Source organism: Nothoprocta perdicaria, unplaced genomic scaffold, assembly GCF_003342845.1.
Source record: "Nothoprocta perdicaria isolate Ctin4 unplaced genomic scaffold, notPer1 scaffold_42, whole genome shotgun sequence".
NCBI lineage: Eukaryota > Metazoa > Chordata > Aves > Tinamiformes > Tinamidae > Nothoprocta > Nothoprocta perdicaria.
Window position 1 is genome coordinate 2,460,873 of NW_020455666.1, and position 23,637 is coordinate 2,484,509.

The following is a 23,637-nucleotide window of genomic DNA, read 5'->3' on the forward strand; positions in this document are numbered from 1 at the left end:
TCTCACTGAATATTTTTATAGAAAGCAAAATTTACCTCATTCTCTTAAAAAAAAAAAAAAAAAACAAAAACAAAAAAAGCCTAGCCTGTAAAGCATTCTCACTCCTTGAGCTTCTTAGCCAAAGAAGAGCAGAACTGCTCTCTTAATGAAGTCAACTTCTACCCATGAAGGCAGCAGAAGGTAGGCCCGCTCCTAGCAGCCACATTCCAGGCAGTGTGTAAATGCTGGTTTTGGATGCTTAGACCAATCCCTCCCAGCAATTGAAGTGAAGGAGGCCCTGCAGTCTCCTGTCACCTCTGGCCACCCAGCCAGCCAGCTTGCCACACTAGTGCAATGAATTATAAATCTGAGCACTGTGCCTTGCAATTGAACCACTTTAAGCATGGTTATTTTTTCACTTACTCTGCCATTCAGGAGCATTTCATCTTGGAATCAGTACTTTCATTGCTTTCTCTTTTTACAAATTTGGTAAACTTCAGTAAAGGGGCCGAATCTTTATATAGCTCATATATTGCTCATCAACTTTTCCAACTTGGCATATGACTAAGTACTTGTTTAGTTTAAGGTTCAGCACACCTTTGACCAACAATATTTGTTGAAGTATGGCAGCCATCAAAAGACTTTTTAACAACATCAAAGTAACAAAAGGTTGTCTGGGGAAATGGCTATGTTTTCTACTGCTGTATGTGTTCTAGTCTGCCTCAGTATGTGACATGGCAGATATGCTTGAAAATATTACCTTAGGCTTTGAAGAAATGTAAGATTTCCTTCAAAATATACCTGAGGGCAGTCAACGAAGTTTCCTCTGAGTATGGGAAAAGATCTGCTAAAAGATTTTTGAAGAGTAAACCTTCAATTTAAAATCCAAGTCAGCTAAGCCTTACTGAATGCCAGGACTCAAGGCAGTGCTGGCCAGTTGGCCGCATATCTCCCGAGTGCTCTGTCAGGCCCAGCAGGGCAGTCTTTAATTAAGCACCCTGGACCTTTGCCAGTGAGTCTGAAAGCTTCACACATTGTCAGTACTTTAGCAGTTTAAGTTGTGGTAGTGAGCTCGGGTCATTTACTGAAACTAGCACACTTCTGCTTAGGACACAAAGGCACTACAAAAGGGTGGTAAAACTCTATCAAAATGCCTTTGTTGAAACCTTGAGAAAAGTTGACTCTTTATAAAGGTATCCTAATTTGCACTCATGTTTTTACTGGTGTGACAATTTGAGGAACCTTGGAAACTGCATGGATTTGCTGGTTCCCTGATTCTAGCAGCTCCATCAGAAATTACGAGCCTAGGCTTTATGGCAATCCTTATCCTAAATCGGCAATTAGATGGCTGCAGATTAGTTGAGATATGTTTGGTTTTGGGTTAGTAATGGCAACCTGCTTTCAGTGTTAAAACTCCCAATTCTTGAAGAGAATAACAACATATATAATGAACATGACTTGGTGTACATGGTTTTTCTGTAAAGTTACATGTTTTGGGGTTTGCTACCGGTGTCTTGAACCACAGTGACTTTTTGGGGGGATGATAGAATCAGACACGGTAAGTAAGTAGTGGTTATTGTGCCTGTTCTCTAGAGTAATAGTCAGAATTGGATGAGGAGAGTATTAAGTAATGAAAATGTTTATAAAGGTATAAGGTACTCACTCAGGATACTATGTTGTTACTAATACACTCAGTGATTCATGACAACAACAAAAAGCTTTCAAAAACTATTAGTTGTGCCGGGCTAATGTCTCTTGGAAAGTTTACAAGGTTTTATAGAATGATTCAGGCTCTCTAATGTGTTGATAAGAACAGCTCCTTTGATTTTTTACCAACAAAACTAAAAGCTAAAATTGAAAAAAGATGCACTATAAGATAACCATTAACTATTTATGCTCAAATCTAAAATGAAGATGGCAGTATTTTGTTACTTAATGCATATTTCTTAAGCTATATGTGAAATATATCCATAGACTCTGCTTTTTGTTGCTGCAGGCATTTCACAAGTGCTTTCCTAACGCTCCACCTGCCATTTCTCTAATTCCCATAAATTGTTTTGCTTAATTGAATATCCCTAATGACTTTCAACTTTCAGTGAGAAAAATCATTTTATTTTGTGTTAAAATTGTCAGTCTTTAAAAGGGCAAGAATGAGAAAATTCTATCCAAGACATACTCAGAAATCTCATTTAAGCTTGATGAGGCCCTGGGATTTCAACTGCTGCAATGTCAGTGTAATAGTAGCAAAAACCACATTTTTTAACTTACAAATCAGATATCATAGATAAAAGTTCAGTAATAACCTGTCAGATATTGCATTTTAATTTAGAATTTAATCCCTTCACACTCAAGCTACTTCCCTCTTTGCTACATTAATGGAAGCTTACTAACAACTGACTCTGTATGAAACTTTGTGCTCCACCTGAACCATCAGAAGTACTTCTAGAACTGATATAAAGCTCTGTAATATCTCAAAACAGATCTCAGACCTCTTACGAGCAGATAGCTCAGCTGATTTACTAAATTTGCCCTGAAGTTTGAGCAAGGTCTGAAAGCTTTTTTTTTTTTTTTTTTTTTTTTTTTCCCCCTTTATTGACATAACTATATTTTTCCCTTGGGTTTTGATAAATCAAATGGCAGTATTCCCCAAGGAAAGAGTTTGTATGTAAAGTCGCATTTACAGAAATACTTAAAAACAACAATTCAGTCCTTTGGCAGGGTCTTACATTTTACAACTTCTATTTCACAATCTTTCCAGATTACAAAGGACTTTCTAGGAATTACAAAGGTTACTCTTCCTAGGAAAAGTTCATAAGAAAAAGAATCTTTGGAGGCGCAGGAGGTGAACTACTGGAAGTTGAATGGGTGAGGAGCTCGTTCATTGTGAGGAAGAGGGTAGTTCTAAGAGGAGGAACAGCTGAGGGTTAGGGGACAAATTTCTGAAACATAATTGATTCTTCTAAGCTAGAATCTTTTCCATCTGAAACACTAACATGTTAGTTCTGAAAACTCACTGATACTCCTCCAGCATCCAGAACTTGTGAGGACCCCACTGATCTCTTACTTAAGGATTCCTTTGGTCTTTGTCCAAAACCAGAGTTTATTATGGTCTCTTCTGAATGATGTATCAACATAAGTGGGACCTCTTGCATGAGATTTGGCGGTTAGGCAGCTTTTCTCAGGCTGAAAATGAGATGGATACAATCCAGTTTTTACACAGAATATAAATGAATCAGATGCAATGAAATCCATACATTATATTGCTGCTAATGTAGCAGTAGTAATTGCTTTATCCCAGACAGCCTCCTATTAATTTATTGTTAGTCATCTCTTACTCATACCTATGAGAAACACCGGAGTGCAGGGCTGCAGGTGACATGTCTACACCTCTTTCTGTACAGTGCTTAAATTGCTAAAGGATGGCAGTTTGTCTGAAGAGAAATAAACCCTTTCCATATTGTTGAAATAAGATGTCTAGTGTTATTGCCTATAGAAGTTGGATTCATTTACTTACTACCTTTTTTTATCTCTCATTGAATCATATAGRTGTGCCAAAAATAGGAATATTGTAGAAATAACAAAGACTTAAAATATGCTGAACCAAAGTGAACTGAATTCAGTATTATCATTACCCATCTGAAAAGTTGAATTAAATAATTGCTAAACATTATTAAACTATCACATTTAGAATTGAAATACATACCTTTTTTTGCCTCTGTGACATTCCACTTTCTTTTGTGTTTCTTTTCTTAATCTTCTTTTTTTGTCTTTTTTTTCCAGCTAAACTGCAGCCTCATATTTTTTCGTAAAAGCATGTCAGTAATAATAAGCACATATGGTCTTATTTTAACTTTTTAATTAGTCCTTAAGGATCTATCATTTCCTTAGCAGAAATCCAACAAACAGCTACAAAGCTGAAGTTTTAATTGGCATTTCCATGGCTTAATTCAGCTGAAGAGCATGGTATGAACCAGAAATCATACAAGAGAATGAATCTTCCAAAATGTAGTTTGGACCATAGTGCAGGCAAATACTGCAGAATTTTGACAGTCCACAGAGTAGTTTAAAAAACCTTCATATTGCCTATCTGCTCTATGTGATGTGTATTTTCCACATGTTTCATGTTCTCCACAGAGTGTATGCCCAGAACCTGTGTAATGCTTTAAGACTGGGAAGGGATGGTGTTGTAAAACTGCTACTCTTGCTCCCCTGACTGATATCCTACACTCAGGCTTTTTCTCTGATACGACACATACCATTTCTAAGATACCACTTGCGTTTTGTAAAAAAACAGAGATTGCCTGACGTTCTACTGAGGTATGGAATTAGTTTCCTCTCATGCCATCTCATAAGCTCATGTATTGTTTTATTTTCACAGGTCATGGACTGTGCAATGCCTCTTATTGGTGAGCATCAGACTGAAGACAGACAACATATAACCGAACTAGTTGTAAGCAAAATGAACCAAATGTTGTCCAAAACTCCTATGCCATCTCCTCAGAGACCCACCGCCACTCAGCAGCCTCAGGTAGGAAAATTTTTGTATAATTTTAAGCTCAATTCTTCTCTCAAAGAATTTGGATGCAGAAGTACACATGCACATACCATAAACTACCAGGTTGTAAGAACTTATAGCATGTTATAGAGGTTTGTGATGTTTAAGTGGGATTATCTCCTGTGTCGTTAGTATGTTTTGTTAATGTGATTCTACATACAAATTAATAATGAGAGTCAGTGAATTACTAGGCTTTGCAGTGTTTCCTGCCACTCAGTATCATAGAAGTTTAAACACCATGGGAATAGTAAGAAGTGCTTTTGTAGACACTCTTTGCCCTGAGGATGTTGATAAAAATGCTAAGACAGTAGCTGTTGTTGCGAGAAGTAAATTACCTGATAATCTTTTTCATATCATGCAATTCAGGAAATGCCCTTCAAGCCTAGGAAATACCTAAAATCAGTTCAGCATACTAGAAAACTTATGTCAAAGGTTGAAAACAGATGAACTTGTACTTATTTTATAGTAAGTGGTCTGATGGTTTAAGTATGGGGTCCCTAGAATTCTGTCCCTGTACTTGTTTGCTTGAAAGCTTGCTTTCCAGCTTTGGAAATTATATTGTGTTTCCATTTCTGTGCTTCTAACCTGTTTATAACATGCTTATTGACCCTTTAAGCAACTCCTGACAAACTGGCATATTTGTACAAGGTTCTAAGAACATAAAAGTACTATATAAATAAATGCTGAAATGGCATCTCTTGGGTTTTTATGGACTAGGCAGCAGGTCTTATCACAGCAGCATAATCAGCCACAACTTCCACATACTTCTTTTAATACACCAAAGGAATAAGCTATAACAATACGTTCTGAGAATAAGCCATTAAGCGCTGTATTGTTGATCTCTACCATCCCATCCCCATGGCAATTAGGCCACAAAATAAGACAAACTGTAGGACAGGAATTACCAAGCCTAAGTCAAGAAACTATTTTTACTGTGAGTAGGCTTCACACCAGGTAAACAACTTGAAAACAGCTCTGTGGCATACCTCAGGCAGACTAGTTCTTGAGGGAGAATGACTAATTTGTTCTTCAAATATATCATCATGCTTTAAGTTATAAAAATATAGTGTCCCACATAAAGAAGTACTGTGGCTTCTATTTATATTATAGCCACTTGAAACTAAGCACAAAATTGTTGCAGCCACCTAACCACATACAATGGAGAAGTTTCCATCTGATATGACTCAAGTCCATTCTAAAGGGCACCTAAAAAGAGGGATAATGGGAAAAAATATATCACTTTATGCCAAAATACATTTTCTTTCAGATGTAGCAAATTAGCCATATCTTAAAATGAAGAGCCAATTATAGAGTTGCCCAAAACATACGAATCAACATAAATCAAAATTTGCAAAAAGACACACTCTGAGACATTTAAAGCCTTTAGTATGTCACATTCTGTGGGCAAAAAATAACATAAAGTTCCGAGTAGGTATGCTTTCTTGGGCTTTCCTGGATTTCAAAGAAGACAAAAGAGGAAGAGCATTTATAATAACTGCCATCATCCAAACAAAGGTTATCTGTTGTATGAAAATTGAGTATTTACTCATTTTCAAAGAAAATCAGTTGTAAGACCAGGTGCAAGAATGAAATTGAGACGCAAAAGGAACCTTTTAAGAAAATTCACAAATTCCTCAGTCATTGCTGCATCGTGTGCACAAGAAAAGTTTCTTCCTAAGAAAAAAAGCTGTAAGTGAACCAAGAGATATTTGCTGTAAAGCTGCAGAACTTCCATTAGTTTTCTTCTAGCCTAGTTTATATTGCTGAAGAATTCAGCCTTTTCTGTCAGCAACAGTATGTTGCCTTTTCCTTTTTCTTATCCTGTTTGCTACTTTTAACGATTGAAATTAATTAAACGATACCTTCTGAATATCTGCAATATTTGTTAGGAGGTTTTCCTTTCAGTTAATCAGATTCTACTTCCTTAAAATTTGCCTTGTCATTTTTTCCATTAGTTTAAGACAGAGACAGATCAGGTTTTTTTCATACCATTTGTAAACACCCATTAGTCTAGTCAAACCTAAGGGTAGACCTAAAGTATTTTTTAAAAAAGTGTCTCCCCTTGCAGTTTATTTTTGTTTTTCTAAGAATAAAAATGAATCAATGTTGTCTCTAACATCTTCGATCACTTTTCTTCTTCAATCTGAGAAGTTATTTCCTAATCTTGATAAATACAGCCCATTCATTTGTAGAGCAGGAACTGGACAGATGCTGCATGTTTCTGCAGATGCTGTAAAATCCAAGGCCAGTAATGTATCCAGAATAAAGTGTACGTGTATGTGCGTTCTTTGAGAGCAAAGTATCATAAGCATCAAAGAGTAATTTGTGCATTTTGCTCCTTCAGCTTTTACGTGGACAATTTACAGCCAATAGTATGGCTGTACTTGTGCCAAGTTCTGAATTCTGTTATTATGTGCATGTTTAATTCTTTATAGTGTACCCATTACTATGACATTGGGAGCCTTGTACATAAAAACATATTTCACTTTTTAAAATGCCTTCAGTGCTAACCCTCTTCCAATTAACTGGGTATCCATCAAAAAACAAATTAACTGGTCATCCATAAAAAAAAAAACAAATCAAAGATTAGGAAAATAAGCCTTTGTTTAGAGACATGCTGCCAAATCTTGATGGTAATGATTGGCCTTGTGATACGTTCCGAAGCCTAATGAAGGTCTCCCAGTCAGAGTGCCAGAAGGAGCAAATTTCAAAGGCAAGAAACTCCAACAGCTTCCTGCTTATGGTGAAACCTCAGTAGTGCAGATCCTGCACTTGAAATTCACACTTAAGCCCATTTACTCTGATCTGAGCTATCAGATGTGCATACATGTAATTATATGTTTAATATTTTATATATTTTAATACACATTATATAAAATATAGAATATTTCATTTTATACCTATATACATACAAAATATGTCTATTTTAATGTACATGTTATATAAAAATATGTTTTTTATATAAAAACACTTGCCCGGGTTCTATAACAAGGTAAACAAATTGCAGAGAATTAATCTGTGACTGAGAAAAGCTGTTTGCACTTCTTTGTGTTGTGGCTCAGCCCATGCGACGCTGGCTACAGCCGGCAGACTGTGTCGTGCTTCTTGCTGTGGTGCCAGGCCACTGGATCCCTCTGGCAGCAGGATTCAACCATACTGGGATAGAAAGTAGTCCTTAGTTACAGGAGTCCGAGAGTGCCACATTTTGCTTTTATCAGCTACTTTGGGAGTCTTTCCACGACAAAAAAAAGCAGTAATCACTGGACTCAGTGAAGTTCTGTCTGATAAAACTACATAGGATCACAAAAATCTCTTTTGAAGTAATTTCTAATTGGTCAGAGCCCAGTTAAACTTTCTTGATGGCATTTTCTTTGAAATCAACTAGTATTTGTAGCCCAGAAAGTTAGGTTATTTTCATATATTTTAAAAACATTTTTTTTTTWACTGAAAAGTGATGTGAAAATATATCATAGAACCTTCACAGGAATATTATTTTAACAGCTGCTTTCCATGAGACAGACCAAAATCCTGGTGCTCCGCTTACAGGCATGGAAATTTGGATTTTCTTCCTTTTTCTTTTCTTTTCCTTCCTTTCTTCCTTTTTTTTATCCTTGGTAGACCTCTTGAGAAATCTCTGTCATTTCTTAAAAACTGAACCAGTGGGTAAAGCATTCTGGCCAATGGAATCACAAAAGTTACCCAATAAACAGTGTTATTACTCCTCTGTCTCCATCTGCTGATAGGAAAGATCACTGCTGAAATTTCTGCAGCTTGTATTTGCAAAACTATTTGCAAACGTGGTCAGTTTAAATGACTTCATGCTTATTTCTGTAGCAGCATTTGTGTGTACATAAAGCAATTGCTGCATATCAAGTGCAGTACATGAATTCATGCACATGAATTATGATGAACTCAACAGTTACTAGTATTCTCACTAGTGCCCTCACTAGTATCAATAACAAAAAGTATCAATTCCAGAGAGAAAAGCAAACTGAGTTCCCTGTTCACATGCTTCTATGAGAACAGTCATAGTTCTGTTCCATGAGTTGTGGGGTTTTTTTTTCTTTTTTCTTTTTTTTTTTTTTAATTCAAACTGCCTATAATGAGCAGCAATTTGTTACAAATYATTGCAGCTGTTATGGTAGCCAGACAATACAATTGTTTGCTTTGAAACTGAAGGGGAGTGCTCTGCTGCAGTTTAAACAGTCATCCATCAGTGACTGCACAAGAACTATTCACTACTTTTGCTGTTCCTCTGCCTCCAAATTCTTTTAGATCATAGTATCTAATAAGCAAAGTCCTTTCCACATTAAAATGTATATTGCTATGATGAAAAGCAAAATTAGTCAAGTAGCGGCAAAATGCCTTCCTAAAAATCGTGACAAAGAATCTTAAGTGAAACTAACAGAATTTAAATTCATTAGGAAAAATGAAAAATATTGCTGGGGCATATATGCACCATGAAACGTTTTCAAAAGCTAAGACAAAAGCCATTCTTAAAACTGTAATGTTAAAACAGTTTTTAAAAATCATTTTTGAAATATTGAGAGTTTATTGCAGAGCCAATAATCTTTACTACGCCTGTGAGTTTTGGTAATTTGATTCATAGCGACATCTTGTGGCCTGTGCTCTTTTGGGATTTTTTTTTTTTTTTTAAATTATGTAGGATTTAGTATTCTATTATATTGTATTACAGAAGCAGCATTACACTAAGCAGGAGTGTGCATTTTGCAAATACTAAATGTTCCTTATTCAAAAGTATTGTTCCATTCTGATGTATTTTTTTCTTTATTTTCATTAATGTTATTTGTAATAAACTTTAATGCAGTCACTACAGATATAGATATATGTACAATGTCTAGCTGTGTATATTTAGAACAGGTGAGATATATTTTTAACCAATTTGGGGGGGCATTTTATTTATGTTGTCTTCGTGCAATACAAGAAAAACAATTTTTACTCTTCTACATCCAGTATAAATTTATGAAAACATATAGAATAACAAAAGAAAACTAAGATCTTGAGCTTACAGCTTCCTAATCAAAGACCATATTTGAGACACATTCCAGCTAAATTTACAAAATTCTTTTTTAATTATATTTAAACATTATATAGACCATTTCCAAATACCATTTGTAAAATGATACCATAGGTCTTACTACACCCAGACTGTTCTGTGTGTCTTGGAATAAAGCATTCATTCAAGACTGATTCTGTATTATTCACATAAGTGATAGATATCACCAGATTTGCACAATTCTTACGAATAGCAAAAAGAGGTGAAAAGAAAAAGAAAAAATGTATTTTCTCTAAGATTTGAGGCAAATAACTTATCCTCAGTATACACATGCAATCTGTGTACAGCGAGGAGGGTGCAAGGGCTGCCACCTTCCAGTCTCTTGTACCACTTGCACTTGCCTGTGCATCTTTCTCACAGCTTTCTGTGGACAACCCTGCATGCGCGCGATGCTCCTGGCCGCTTTAGCGTGCAGGGGTTGCTCCCTGCTAGTGTTTGGCCTGCCTTCCATGGCCGTCTAGGGGGCGAAGTTCTTTCACTGGAAAGAGCTGCCTGAAAGCTGCTATGCAGCTGCATACTTCTCATGTTGCTTTTTCAACAAGGATGTTCAAATCTGGCTTCTTTAAGAAATAAAATATGACAGCCTCCTTTTGCATCAGCGTTACTGACTGGCTCTGAGAGGAAACCATGTAGCTTCAACAAATACTGCTGCTCCTTAGGTAACTCTTTCTCCCTGTTTAGGCAACATGCTAGTTTCTCTCTAGAGAGCTCAAACTTTTGCAGGGCAGGGGTTGGAGGGGAATGGTTTCTGGACACTGAAATAATAGAAAATGGGCTTGGAATGGACATCTGCTGGTTCAGTCTCTTAAGGAAAAAGCCTGGAGTGTGCCTTTAAGAGCGGTGAGTCTATATGAGCGTATTCATTATTAATCTTGTGCTTAAAAATACTCAGAAAGGACAATATTCTTTAGCAAGTATTAAGTTATCGAGCAGTAGAAAGCATTTGCTCTGCAAAGTCTAGTTTGGAATACTTTTTGATCTTTAAAATTTTTTTAGTGTGTTTTGTAAATACTGCAGTAGTACTCCAAGCAGAAATTAGACTGTATAGCTTCTTTACTCCTCTTAGCAACTATTTCTGTGCTTAAGAACAACAGTGGCTGTTTTTGTTTGTTTGTTATTTTGGGGTGGGTTTTTTTTCCATTCTTTATGGCAGCCTCAAAATGAAGAAACTGTAGGGTGGCATCAGTTGCTGAGAGTCTCTTCCAGATTTCCTCATTGGAGAAGAGTGATATTGAACATCAGTGGTGTTTTCAAAAAAAGTGTGCAAAGCAAAGGAGACAACTCTCCTTTAGCTGGCAGCTGCACTAGGCAGAATGAAGTTGGCTTCTTTTTAAGGTGTGCCTAACCACATCTCTTGTTCTAGCTGTAACTAGGCCTGTTTCAGTCCACAGGGAATATACAATAGAATAAGTAGCAAAAACTCTGTAATCCTGTTCAGCAAGAGTAGCAATGCGGTGAAGAAATTGTAAGTCACCTATGCCTGGTTCAACACATATAGGGTGAAGTACAGGAACTGGTAAGTACTTGTCACTAACTGTATAAAGCAGTAAGCAACAAGATTCTACTCATGAGTCTCTCGTTTTTGGGTTCTCCATTTAAGGAAGGCACTCCAAGATCTCACCACTTTGATAAATTACAAAATACCAGCTAATTCCCCATCCAGATTTATTCAGTTGGTTTATACCCATTTCATCTAGGGTCTTTTTGTCCTTTAGCTCTTCTCCTGACAGGTTGTTTACCACTACAGTATATTTATAAAAAGGAACTGGGCTGCCTGCTAACCTTTATTTTGCTAAACTAAGCAAGCCAAATGCTTCTAAATGCACGATATACTCTTTCAAGCAGACTCATCCATCTGCTTGGTCAGTTTAATAGCACTTTTCTGCACCTGATCGCTTACATCTTTTCTTTCTTGAGCTGGGGAGACAAAAATAATCAACAGCATTATGTCTAAAACTTACTGGAAATACTTAATGTGTGATAAGATTTGTTGTGTTTTTGCTTTACTGCAGCTCCATGCTAATCACTAATGCATACAGATCTTTCCATTTGGTTTTCAGCTAGTGAACCCTGCATTTTTGATGCAGGGTTAATAGTCTATATGTCTAGATGCAAGTTAATAGTCTATAAATAAATGATTTGGGGCATTATATTGTTAACTTTGATATATATATTTTAATTACAATCACATGCCATTCTTCAGGATGTTTTGGTGCTTTGTGCCATCTACATGTTTTAGTAACATATACTTATTATTTTGTGCCAACTTAATGAAAGTTCTACTTTGGATTCACTCTTCCTTTGAGAACGTTTCCCATTAGTTTTTCTTCACTAACTACCTGTCTCCTGCCTTACTCACACTAGGGCACACTACTACTAGTACTAGGGCACACTTTCTCCAAGGTGACTTGTTAAAAAATACCTGGTACTGAATTCTGCATTTCAGTCAGTTATTTCTGATTTCTGGGATGGAGAACATCTGATCTGACCATTATCAGCTCAAGAGATCTTTGATTACTATATCCATCTAATTTGTGGCTCCTTTCCAATCTCTCATCCTCATTTTGCTCCTGTACATACGACACCTTTCAAGCATTCATTTAGTATTGAAACCCTACTGAAAGTATCAAAATTACCCCCGTTCTTAGGTTTCCTTTCTTTTTTTTTCTCCTTTTCCTTTTTTTTCCTTAGTTCTCCTGTTGTTTGGTGGGTTTTGGGGTTTTTCTATACTCTTTATTTCCCTTATAGGATCTAACTCAGCTTGTAGTTTGGCATTTCTTGCTTGATCTCTATATTTTCTGACCTGAAAAATATGACTTTCCCTTCAGATATCTATGAAAAGCTTTTATCATTTCACTACAAGCAAACAAAACCAAACCCAAAAACAACTATTCCAGCTCCAACTGTAGTTCACAAAATTTTCAAACTCAGCCAAGTCAAAATCAATTTTTGCTAGGACTCACTTTAGCATCTCATTTGCCCAAGGGCTGTTTCCCTGCCAAGCTGCTGCTCTTGCTCCTACCCATTTAAACATTCTTCAGACTGTTCAAAATTCAAATATATATGAATCAATTCGGATGCATATAAATATAAAAAGTAGAAAAAATACGTAATCTTACCAATCAAATCCTAATACAACATGCCCTGAAGACTGTAGTGCCCTCTCTCCTCAAGTTCTACAGCTAATACTCTGAGATCATTTAAGGTACATGTAGAAAGGAAGGCAAGTGCTGCAGAGACATCTATAGACATCTATCTTTTAGACAAACAGAAGGTTTTCTTCTCTGGTTATAATTAACAAATATTCTTAAACACTGTTATGCAACCAAAGCATTGATTGCTATGCCCAGAAGTGAGAAATCACTATAGCATACTTGGAGCATTCATGTGGCTTAGAAATTTTCATAAGTAAAGCTGCTCCTTTTTAAAAAAGTTATATAAACAATAAAGCCCCTTTGCGCAGGAGAGATTCTGCAAATAAGCAATTTTAAGTACTTTTACTGTCAGCATCAGTATCCCTTCTCTTTTGGGATTTGGATATCATATGAAAGTTGTGTTCTATAAAATGAAAGTCAAAAGGGCGCCCTCCACAGCAGTTACCACACCTCACTAAAGTAATACTAAACCTTACAGAACATGGTCCCTTCTAGTTTCTGTACTGCTAATTTTGCTTTTTAGCCCTGAGCGTCAAATAARAACCTGTTCAGAGCCACTCTCTGTTATATATTCTCTGTTCTAATCCTCATTTCTTGTGATATTAGAGGTAAGTAGTAGGCATGTTGCTAGATCAGAGCTGCAACGTAGGAAAACATGTTTGTTCTAAAAGAAGCTGGTTAGAGGATGAGCTCCTAGGCTGGGCAACAAGGGGAAAAACAAGAGGGGTGAATGCATCTGTAGGACAGGTCTAGTCCAGCATCTCTGTTCAGAGAGATTGTTGCCTGTAAGTTAGCAGCTATTGCAATTACATTGGCACACCACGTTGGAGAGGTGAACAGTAACAGCCTGTAGCTGATTTGCCAACAACTGGTGTGTTACAAACAGCCTGGATTTTATTAAAGGCCTTGGCTCAGGACAGCAAACAAGACTCTAGTTCAAAGCCTGTCTTTAATATCACATATCAAGATTTCTGACTGTCTAAAAGAAAGACTCTTGAAAAGGACTGGATTACTACAGACTATTGAAAAAACATGAGTAAGATTTCTCAATTAGGAAAGTAGTACTAATTACTCTTTTTGGGTCAGCCTGGGTGGGTTGGCTAATTAGTAGGAATAATATACCCATGTGACTGGCCTGGAGTGTGGGTGAGGTTCCTGGAAGCACCAGGTGATATCTAATTAAAATTAAAAGAAAAAAAAAAGTGTGGGTGGTAAAGTCAGGACAGCTGCAGCTGGTGACTAGAGAGGGAGAAATGCATCTTCTACAGAGGATGCACAAAGACTGAACTCTGAGGCAAATTTCTGTAAGGTTCATTGAATGCTTAAGTTGGGGTAAATAATTTCTTTGTCAGATGGAGAAATAGGCAGGTTACTTCAATACTGGTGCAATCAGTCACATCAAGTCAGTTAGGTGCTGCATGTGATAAAGCCCACAACTGCTTCAGCGTAAGAACAGACTGCRGACTTGCTTGGCCCTTGGGCATGGAGGAAACGGAGAACTGGCAGCTGTTGCTTTAACAGTAAAGTAAATACGAATTTAAATCTCCAGCCTACATTTGCAGTTTCTGAATAAAATAAACACTCATATTCTTGTTAGTCCTCCTCTGCCTAATAAAAGGAGATATAAAGAGAGCTATATAGATTATTTAATGGTTCTTCATAAGGCTAGAAAGCTCATCACGCAGTACCAGTGGGAATGTTCGCTCAAGAATATGAATGGTTTCTGTGCATATGCTCTCTAGCAAAAGTGAGGTGATCATTTCAGTCCTCCAGAAGGAAACAGTGGGAGGCCCTTGAACACAGATAGTCCTGCTTTCCCTTTAAGAGCACACTTAATGTGTAATTCTACAACACCAAAGGAACAGGCTTTCTCAGCAATAATGAACACGCAAGTGCCCCAAGGGCATACAAAGAAAGGTGCCAGATACATCAGAATAATTGTGCTAGAATATGAAAGGATCTGGTTCCTTCAGGGCAACATTTTGAGTTTTCCAGTCTCCATGCTAATTTCCTCAGTATCCAAAGAGTTCCTGATGTATATACACATTGCTTCAGTGAACTCCCATGCATTATACAGAGCAAATACCACACATATTCAACATGCCACCAAAACATTCATAGGATAGAAAGTTAACTTTCACATGTGGTTCAGAAAATCAAAGGAAGGAGACAAACAAAAGAAAAAAAAAACCCTCACCCTAAAGCAATCTAAAATTTTCTGGTGGCACTGTCTTTTTTATGAAATGCTCCTGTACATCACTTATCTTTCCATTGGTGCTTACCAAAAACTGTGCAGCTGAGTCAGTTATTAGAAGGATTAGAACTTTCATGTTCATTTTCTACATACCATTTTTACCATTTTAAAGGAGACAAAGCAATCTAAAACAGCTGCAATAGTGTTGATGTCTTTGAACCTTTAAAAATTACAATTTTTAGCTTGCTGTGTAGGAGTTCTCAACATTAAGAGTGAGATTTATTTCTACAGTTCTAATTATCAAATACAAATCTATCAGAACAAAACAGTAAATTTTGCAAGAAACATTTTAATTATTTTACATTTACTGTTTAATCTATTCTAGGCTTTTTCCCTCTTGACAGATGGCAATTTAATTTCTAGATGCTTTAAAAACAAATTATGTCCAGTGATTTCATATATTTCCCTTTTCAAAATATTAGAGATGGGCCCAAGGCAAAGCTTGGATTCAAATGCTAATGTTCCCAGAGGGTGTTCCACTCCAACGCTTTGGTTCAGGCCCATTTCTTCCCCTGGACAAGTATATTTTTGAAAAGGATACTGCCAAATAAATCTCCTTTTTTTGAAAAGTTCAGTATTACATGTGTTTCTAATAACATGTCAGATGGAGTAGCATGAAATAATTTCAATTATTTTCATTACTTGTTTGCTTCCTTCTTTCATTTTGCTTTAGCAAAACAGCTAACCTGGAGTAATCTATCTCCCTTCCCAATTACAGTTAAAGAGTGAAACTACCACTAACAAAAGTTCTGCAATGTCAGTGCCTCCAGCTGCGAGGGAATTTAATTGTAAATGAATTATTTTTTAAGTTATGCAAAGATATCTGTTGAAATCTACTTTCTACTTAGTCTGTCCTAAAAAGAGAGCAGAACCAATGTGATCCAAAAAAGTGCTTCAAGGTAGGAGAAATGAAGGAAATAGAGCATACACAAATAGCCATGAGCACTCCTGAGGAAGGCAGTCCTCATGCCATGGTCACATGCTGCAGAGGGAAAGCAAATTTATTTAAGAACTCAACTTTGAATTAGTCCAGTATTCATATGGCAGGCAGCAACTAAACTAGAAAATGTTATCTGGAGTAAATTAAAATTGTGTTCAGCCCCAAACCAATAACGAGATTTCTTATGAAAACAAAGACAAATTAGTGGAAAATTGGAACTGAGCTACTCTAATTTTTTTCTCTCTTCTGTTTTCAAATGTATTTTCCAGAGTGGATCACTAAAGGAGCCAGAGCCAAACAAAATCCCACCTCAGCGACCACCACCTCAAGGTTGTTTACAGTACATTCTCGACTGTAATGGCGTTGCAGTAGGACCAAAACAAGTCCAGGCTACCTAGACAATTGAGAATAAAAGCAAAGGGTTAAAGAAAAAAAAAAAAAAAGAGGAAGTACAATCTTAAAAGCAAACCTACCAGTTTTGTTCAGTTTCTGCATTGTTTCAGTGCTGACCTGGACTGTGTTTTTTCTATGCAGTGTCAACTATACCGTCTGGTTGTTTACCTGTTCATGTCTGTGCGTGTAATGCTTACCTACCTTTCTCTGTAAAACTTGTGATTTCAGGGCTGTTGTCAACAGTGTACAAAGAATGTGCCTCTTTAGAGCTCAGTGCAACTGTACATTATGGGTGGTTAGACAGTATTTTTTGAGTGTTATATATCATTAAGTAAAATACAACTGAGGTTAAAATCTAAATACTTTTGCTTTGTGAGTATGTGCGCACTATACCCATAGCCTTTATTTTTTTGTGTGTGTGTGCATGACTAACAGGCAGGTGATCCAGATATATTTTTTAAAATCTAGATAAAAATTTGCTAGTGAGGCTTTTTATTTATAATTTTATAAAGTTTGTTAACATTAGAGTTTAATTTATATGGAAGAAGTGGAACTCTAGTAATGACTCCATAAGATATGATACTGTTCTTCCCAAGGAATATTTAAAATATCTTCTATTTTACATACCATATTCATATTTTTAGTAATTCTGCATTAAATTATTAGCTACAAAGCTATGTAAATGGGCCACCTATGTGCAGTATCTTGGTGAAAGCGTGAACATGTATCTTATTTCAGTTAACTAGTTCCTTTTGTTGTTATTCTGATCTATGGTGATTTTATAGAAAACTAATGCAAATACTTTCAAAACATTTTATTTGCCTGAAGGTTAAATCCTAGTTTTTTTGGTGGGAAGTTCCTCAACAATTAAACTTCCTGTATAGCTCGTTTTTTAAATACAAAGATGCTGGAATATGGCAGATTGAAAGACCTCTAACCAAGCTGGAGATCTAGCCCTTTGGTTTGAATGGAAGACAAAAATGTCTGCTCTTTCCTTTACCAACTCAACTATCTTAACCCGGAAACATTAAGATGCATATAAAAATATTGTGGATATGAGGATAATTTACATAAACAGATAATATATATAATTTATTATAATTGCTTTTAATCCATCATACAAAAATATTTGAGATGCCCAACAACTGCTAGATTTTCTATAGATATATTATTTATGACTTCTGCACAAGAAATTTAGTTTGTAAATATTACAGAAATATTTAAAAAATACACAGGCAGGCTGTTGCGAACAACCTACCCTAGATATAAAAGCTAGCATACCATAAAGTGAGCCACAAAACTACAGTTTTAATTTAGCATATGTACAAAGAGGACTAGTAGCCATTAGTTTTGTGCAAACAATTTTGATTAAAGGGAAAAGAACCTTATGCTCTACTTTTCTTTTCCCTACGAACACTGGAAAAAAAGTTATTCATAGGAATCATCATCCTTAGTGTTTCCTTTATTGGTAAAAGCTGGCTGGTAAGGTGAGAATTAAGGTATGCGTTATTAGCTATTTAAATGTTCGTGGTAAGTGCTATTGTTTATTACCTATCAGTAAATTACATGAATATTTTGCTTTAGTGATCAGCATTTGTCTGGGTCAGTGATCATTCCAATGATAGCATTGGCTATTTTGTTCCACATTAAGAAAATTCCGCTTAGAATCAGGTTCACAAATCCTTACCTCCAGACACTGATGAGTGAATAAACCAAACTGCCCTGAGGTGAAGAAATGAATCTGATGACTGATTTTATTTAAAGCAGTCGTGGGGTTTTTTTGTTTTTCTTTTTTTTTTTTTTTTTTTTTTTTTTTTTTTGCATGTAGTAGTACAAGTATTCACAAGTGCTTTTCACATGACACCTGTGAGCTGTGTGTGCAAAGAAGAGATGGGTGTAGTACATAGGATTTCAGCTTGTTGACTGTTAAGGAGTTACAAGGGCACACACTATTACTACATACCACAGACATGAAACAAGCCAAAATGTCTTTCTGCATGTAAGCATGCCTAGGTGCAATATTGTGGATAACAGGGAACAGATGTTTTACAGTGTAGGTTTAATGTTCAGTTTTGTTGAGTTATTTTTGGTAAAAGTTTCTTTCATGATTGTTGCCTTTTGTACAACCCAGCTGCAAGAAAGTGGGCAAATGCTAGAAGTGTTACAGCAGTATATCTTTTATGTGAAATATCTTGTACAGCTTAATGTGCAATAAAAGAAAGTTATATCTGTCTTCAGTGTAAAGTTTCTGGCATTCAAGCCTGTATGTGCAAGTGGGGAAAAAAGACTTCTGTTTTTCAATACTGAGTGAAGGGAGAATAATAAGCAAACAATTGTTACTGAGTTGTTGCAAGACCATGTTATCACCTTCAAATATTTCCTACAAAAGTGATTCAAATGAATAAAGGATGAAGGCACATTCCTTAACATACAGTACATGCCATTTATCTTTCTACACCACAAGACACTGCTACAAGTGACTATATTAAAACTTCCTAAAGCATTAGTACATACACTGGAATCTCATATAAATAGAAAGCTAACCATAATAGTGTATTTTAGAAAGAAACCTCATATTGCAACAGTATTTCCAGATATGACCTTTTTTTCTTTTTTCCTAGAGACCTGAGAAGATAAAATCTTTTACTTGTGTTAAATAGATGTAAGACAGAAACTTTCCAAATATTCAGAATATCTGGATCAGTTGACTTGTGTAATAATTATTACTCAGCAAAGCTCTTATCCTGACTGGAGCATTCTACAAACAAGTATCTCAAAATTCATCCCGTTCTTTCTTCTGCTTTATTCAAATATGCTGTGTGCCTTGTCACATGCAAGAATAAAGAGTCTGTTATAACAGTTAACTCACCCAAGAAAGCCACATTCAGACATCTGATACAAGATAAAATAAGCAGCATGCAGTTATTTGACACAGCAAATTTCAGTGAGAAAGCACCAAAAACAACCATATGGTGATGCAGTACCTTTCAGCAATGGATTTCACAATCTGAATATCTACTACGTGTGCTAGTTTCACCTTTCTTACAGTATTTTGCCATGTACTTCCTTGCAAGGGGAGAAATTATCTTTGGTAAAGAAGAAGTAATGATTTTCATCTGTTTCTTGTACAGTTCTTAAAGTATTTCAGTAGAAAGTTAAATAAGTTATCAAAAGATAGCAAGTATTGATATAAAAGATGTTTTACTGATATAGGAGTGAATCTGAAACATTACAAAAATAATTTTTAAAATTTGGAGGAACAAAACTGCAGTAACTGTACAGCAGTCATACTGCTGAAAGGATCCTGTTGCTATATTCCATTCTCTCACAAACTCTTCTTGAGCTGACCCCAAATGATACATTTTAGTTGAAGTCAGTAAAGCTACAGCTAGTCTAAAAGCTACAGCTAGTCTAAATTTGATATTTAGCAATTATAAGGATGAAGAACTGAGGGCTCCAAGCAAGTTATTAAGGTACCAAATGTGTTTTGTAGTATTCACTACATTGAACTGCAGTACATATTAATTCATATTAGTAGAATTTTGCCTCAAAAGTAGAATTAATCAAATTCTGATATTATTTTTAAGTGTTAGATATGAAATCTAATGGGAAGTCTGTGATACTATAACATTATGAAGTTTTTCTTGTACTGAACCTAGGGGGCCCAGTGCAACCCCAAGGAATGCAATCCCAAAGCCAGGAGCCATTGCAGCCACAGCGCATGTTCCCCCCTGGGCAGGCAGCAAAGCCCTCAGCTTCCCAGCCACAGCGCCCACCTGGACCTACAACCCAGCAGCCGCGTGCCCAGGCTCCAGCTCCCTCCGGCAGCCGGCTAGCAGTGGAAGCAGAGCCACAGCCACCGCCACAGCCGCAGCCACAGCCTGCTCCCCAACAGAAGCCTCAGTCTCATCCACAACTTAAGTAAGATTTGTTTCATCAGTTTTCTTTTCTTCCTACAATATAGTTTGATTTACTGCCTAGCTGTAACTTGGGAGCTGGTCTAAAATACAGAAAAAATGTGTTTATATGTTCCTAAATGATGTTAAAAAATTTTTAAAACTTACCTTGGTTTATGACAGCACACTATTCGTTATATCCTAAGTGCTATACAAAGTTTTATCAATTAGTTGCATGTTTTCTGCCCCAGCTAGGTCAGATTTTAAAACTCATCATCTTTCTTTTCTCATTTCCTTTTTTTCCTCTTTTTTTATGTCACTGACTGATGATCTGGCTGTGCTGCAAGCCTGCACAGGAAAGAGGAAGTCTTACCTATTTCAATTTTTAACCCTGCACTCACTCAAACAGCAGATTCTAGCTTTAAAAGGCCTGTCTCAGGAACAATCTAGATGAACACGTTAGACTCAGGTTGCCAAACTCTGCGTCTTTACAGTCCCATTTCTTTTATGCTTATGCCTGGCTACTGAGCAGCTGGCACAAGCAGTACACACAGGCACTTTGCAGGGAAGGTGGCAGGACACGCAGAATCCTCATACACACGTGCTCATACCACACGAGTGCTAACATCCAGCCCACCACATGCTACAGTGAGGAATACAGAAAGGATCTCTAGCAGTGAATCTTCTCACAGTTTAAACCCAATAAATGGAAAACATGGACCAGATGTTAGCAATGATTCACTGTTTCTTCACATCGTATTGAAGGGTACTAAAGTATCCTTCACAGTATTACCAGTAAAGAGTGAACAATGCAGTCTGCTCATCTTGATAAGTACTAAGACCAGCATGTAATTTTTGTTTTATCCAAGCAACACACATCGCCACCCACCTACATGCCAATTTGGAGTCCTTGCCTGAGCATAACTCACTGACTAGACTTTTTAGGTAGCAAGATGCAAAGATGGCTACTTCTGAATAGAGTATTTTCCTAGGACAGTGCATTTCTTCTGGTTTATAGACATAGAACTCATTCATCCATTATTTATGTATAAATGGAGAGTAGGTGGGTTATTTTTCATAAGAAAGATAGAAAACTATAAATCAGTTTAGGAAATCTTGTGAATGTCTTGACATTTAAGAAAAACAGAGTTACTACATATAGTTTTCCAGTCTTCTCCTTTCTCTTAAGTCTCTTCTTCAAATCTAGGTTCATTCATTTTTCTCTTCTTCAAATGGAAGAGAATAGTTTCTATTTAAAAGATTTTAAAGAATGAATTAAATTTTTAAGATGCAAGCTATAGGAAGAGTAGATTTTTTAACTTTCAAGAAGCAGTTTAGGTCCACAGCAAGACTCAAATCTCCTGCCTCTAGGATTAACTCTATTTGCATGTGCATGCTTTGTATTCACCCACATGCTGTTGCCTAACCTGTATGTACATGTTATTAATCTGTGAATAAATATTTAATTAGGCTACTTATTGTGTTACTAATCAAGTCAAGTGCTGCTTCCCACCCTCCCTCTTTCAGTGAGTACAAACAAACATTTAGCAGTCTATTCTCATTAACACAACTATAATTTATGAAAAACCTAAAATGCCTGTAGCACTGTTTGCTGTACATTATTAGTTTAAAGCTAGAGAAGTTGCAAACCATAGAAGGAATAAGACAATCTGAATAACAAGAATGTTTCAGTTTTACTGTAGCCAAGACTTGTTACACTGACTCAAAAATGAAATCAGTTAACTACCTAAACTAATGCATAAATGTCAATGTAAAACAATTGTAACTCAGTAATTTCTACCAGTTAATTTCAAGCCTACTTTTTAAAACTTACTTTACTTGACATATCCTGAAATAACACATGACAACTTTAGGACTCATTCTTCAAACTCTCTCTGATGCACCTTTTTTTTTTTTTTTTTTTTTTGTGACTGTTCACATCCTTTAGGAACAGAACTAATGATCCAAAAGACACTGGGTTCCTGATGTAGTCATTTGGATTTAGCAGCAACTCTAGTTTCTTTCCTAAGTCCTAATTTACATCATCTGATTTACTGGGATCCAGTGTTTCAGATCAGTCTTTCAGATCTGTGAAAAAAAAAGCAGTGTGTTCTCCAAAGAAAAGATTTTCCTGCTGCTTAAATCCAACTATGGAAGGAATGTGCTGTATTGCTGCAGCTCTGCATGCTACATCTAACTATCGCCTGTGTGAACATCTATTTTGTTCAAATGCAAATTGTTCTCATAAATATTTTTCCTTTTCTCTGAATTTATGCAAATTATACTATGTATATGTGGACAGAAGCTGGCACGCAGTATGACCACACAAAAAACATGTTGCATTTTTGTCTTGCAGCAAGTCGCAGTCTTTGACAAATGCCTTCAGTTTCACAGAATCATCCTTCTTCCGATCATCCGTGAATGAAGATGAAGCAAAAGCTGAAACTATTCGAAACTTGAGGAAATCATTTGCTAGTCTTTTTTCTGATTAGACAGCTTCATCTAGTTGCACACAGTATATAGTCTATGATGTGGATGTTATATAGGTTTTGTTTTCCCTGTGACAATACCCACCTCTACTGTGCTAACTGTTGTACTAAGCAATATGTTAACCTTAAAAAATAATGACTTTGATGGCCTACCATTCAGGTACATTATATACAAATCTATAAAAAAGGAAAGGTTCTATTATTAATACAGAATGCTAAATTTTAAGGTCCTTATCCATTGTAATATTGTGGCCTTACTGTGACTGAACTGTACCATCCCATTTGAGACCCCTTTGTAGAACTGTGTTAATAAGGCATTGAGCTATGGGTTTCTTCTTGCTTTACCCATTCCCAATGCATTGCAATGCATGTGTATTTTGTGTGTAAACGTTTTGTACTGCAAGAGTGTAATCTTGATCTGTTCTTGCCTCCAAAATTTAAGAGGCAATTGTCACTGAAATTCTCATCAAGCCTCTTAAATAGTGTGAGAAATTGAAGCATATTTTTCCTCCTTAAACAGTCTTTCATCAGCTGATTGTAGACTTCTGATGTATTGCTGAGAGTTATCAGTACACTAAATTAATGTCATAAATGGAGTGTGTATGTACCACTGTATCTCCTTGTGTCTACTTAAATTTATTTCCAAATTGTAATCATAACTGATTCTAGTTGTAAAGAATCTGCATGATGTTGCCCTTATTTTTGTGAAAACCTTCAAATAAATGTAAAGTCCCATGCTTGATTTAAAAAAAAAAGGTCTCCTACAGAGCTTGTTTCAACAACTGTAAATACTACATATTTTGACTGATACCAAAAGGTTACTGATACGATTACAGAATATTTGGACACAAGCCACAGCTGTTAAAAAATGTTACATGTGTTTCCTTTTTGGATAGCAT

The 23,637-nt window shown here is 36.2% G+C and overlaps 1 protein-coding gene across 1 annotated transcript in view; it reads left to right on the forward strand.

Annotated features, from left to right (window-relative positions):
- The window catches only part of SYN2 (synapsin II), a 120,978-nt gene extending 97,574 nt beyond the window's left edge, over positions 1-23,404 (forward strand). Inside the window, exons 10-13 of the mRNA XM_026045989.1 lie at positions 4,358-4,507; positions 16,230-16,290; positions 20,013-20,274; positions 22,606-23,404. Of these exons, the coding sequence (XP_025901774.1) occupies positions 4,358-4,507; positions 16,230-16,290; positions 20,013-20,274; positions 22,606-22,741 (609 nt within the window). The 3' untranslated portion in view covers positions 22,742-23,404. The remainder of the gene's footprint in view (positions 1-4,357; positions 4,508-16,229; positions 16,291-20,012; positions 20,275-22,605) is intronic.
- Positions 23,405-23,637: the final 233 nt, after the last annotated feature.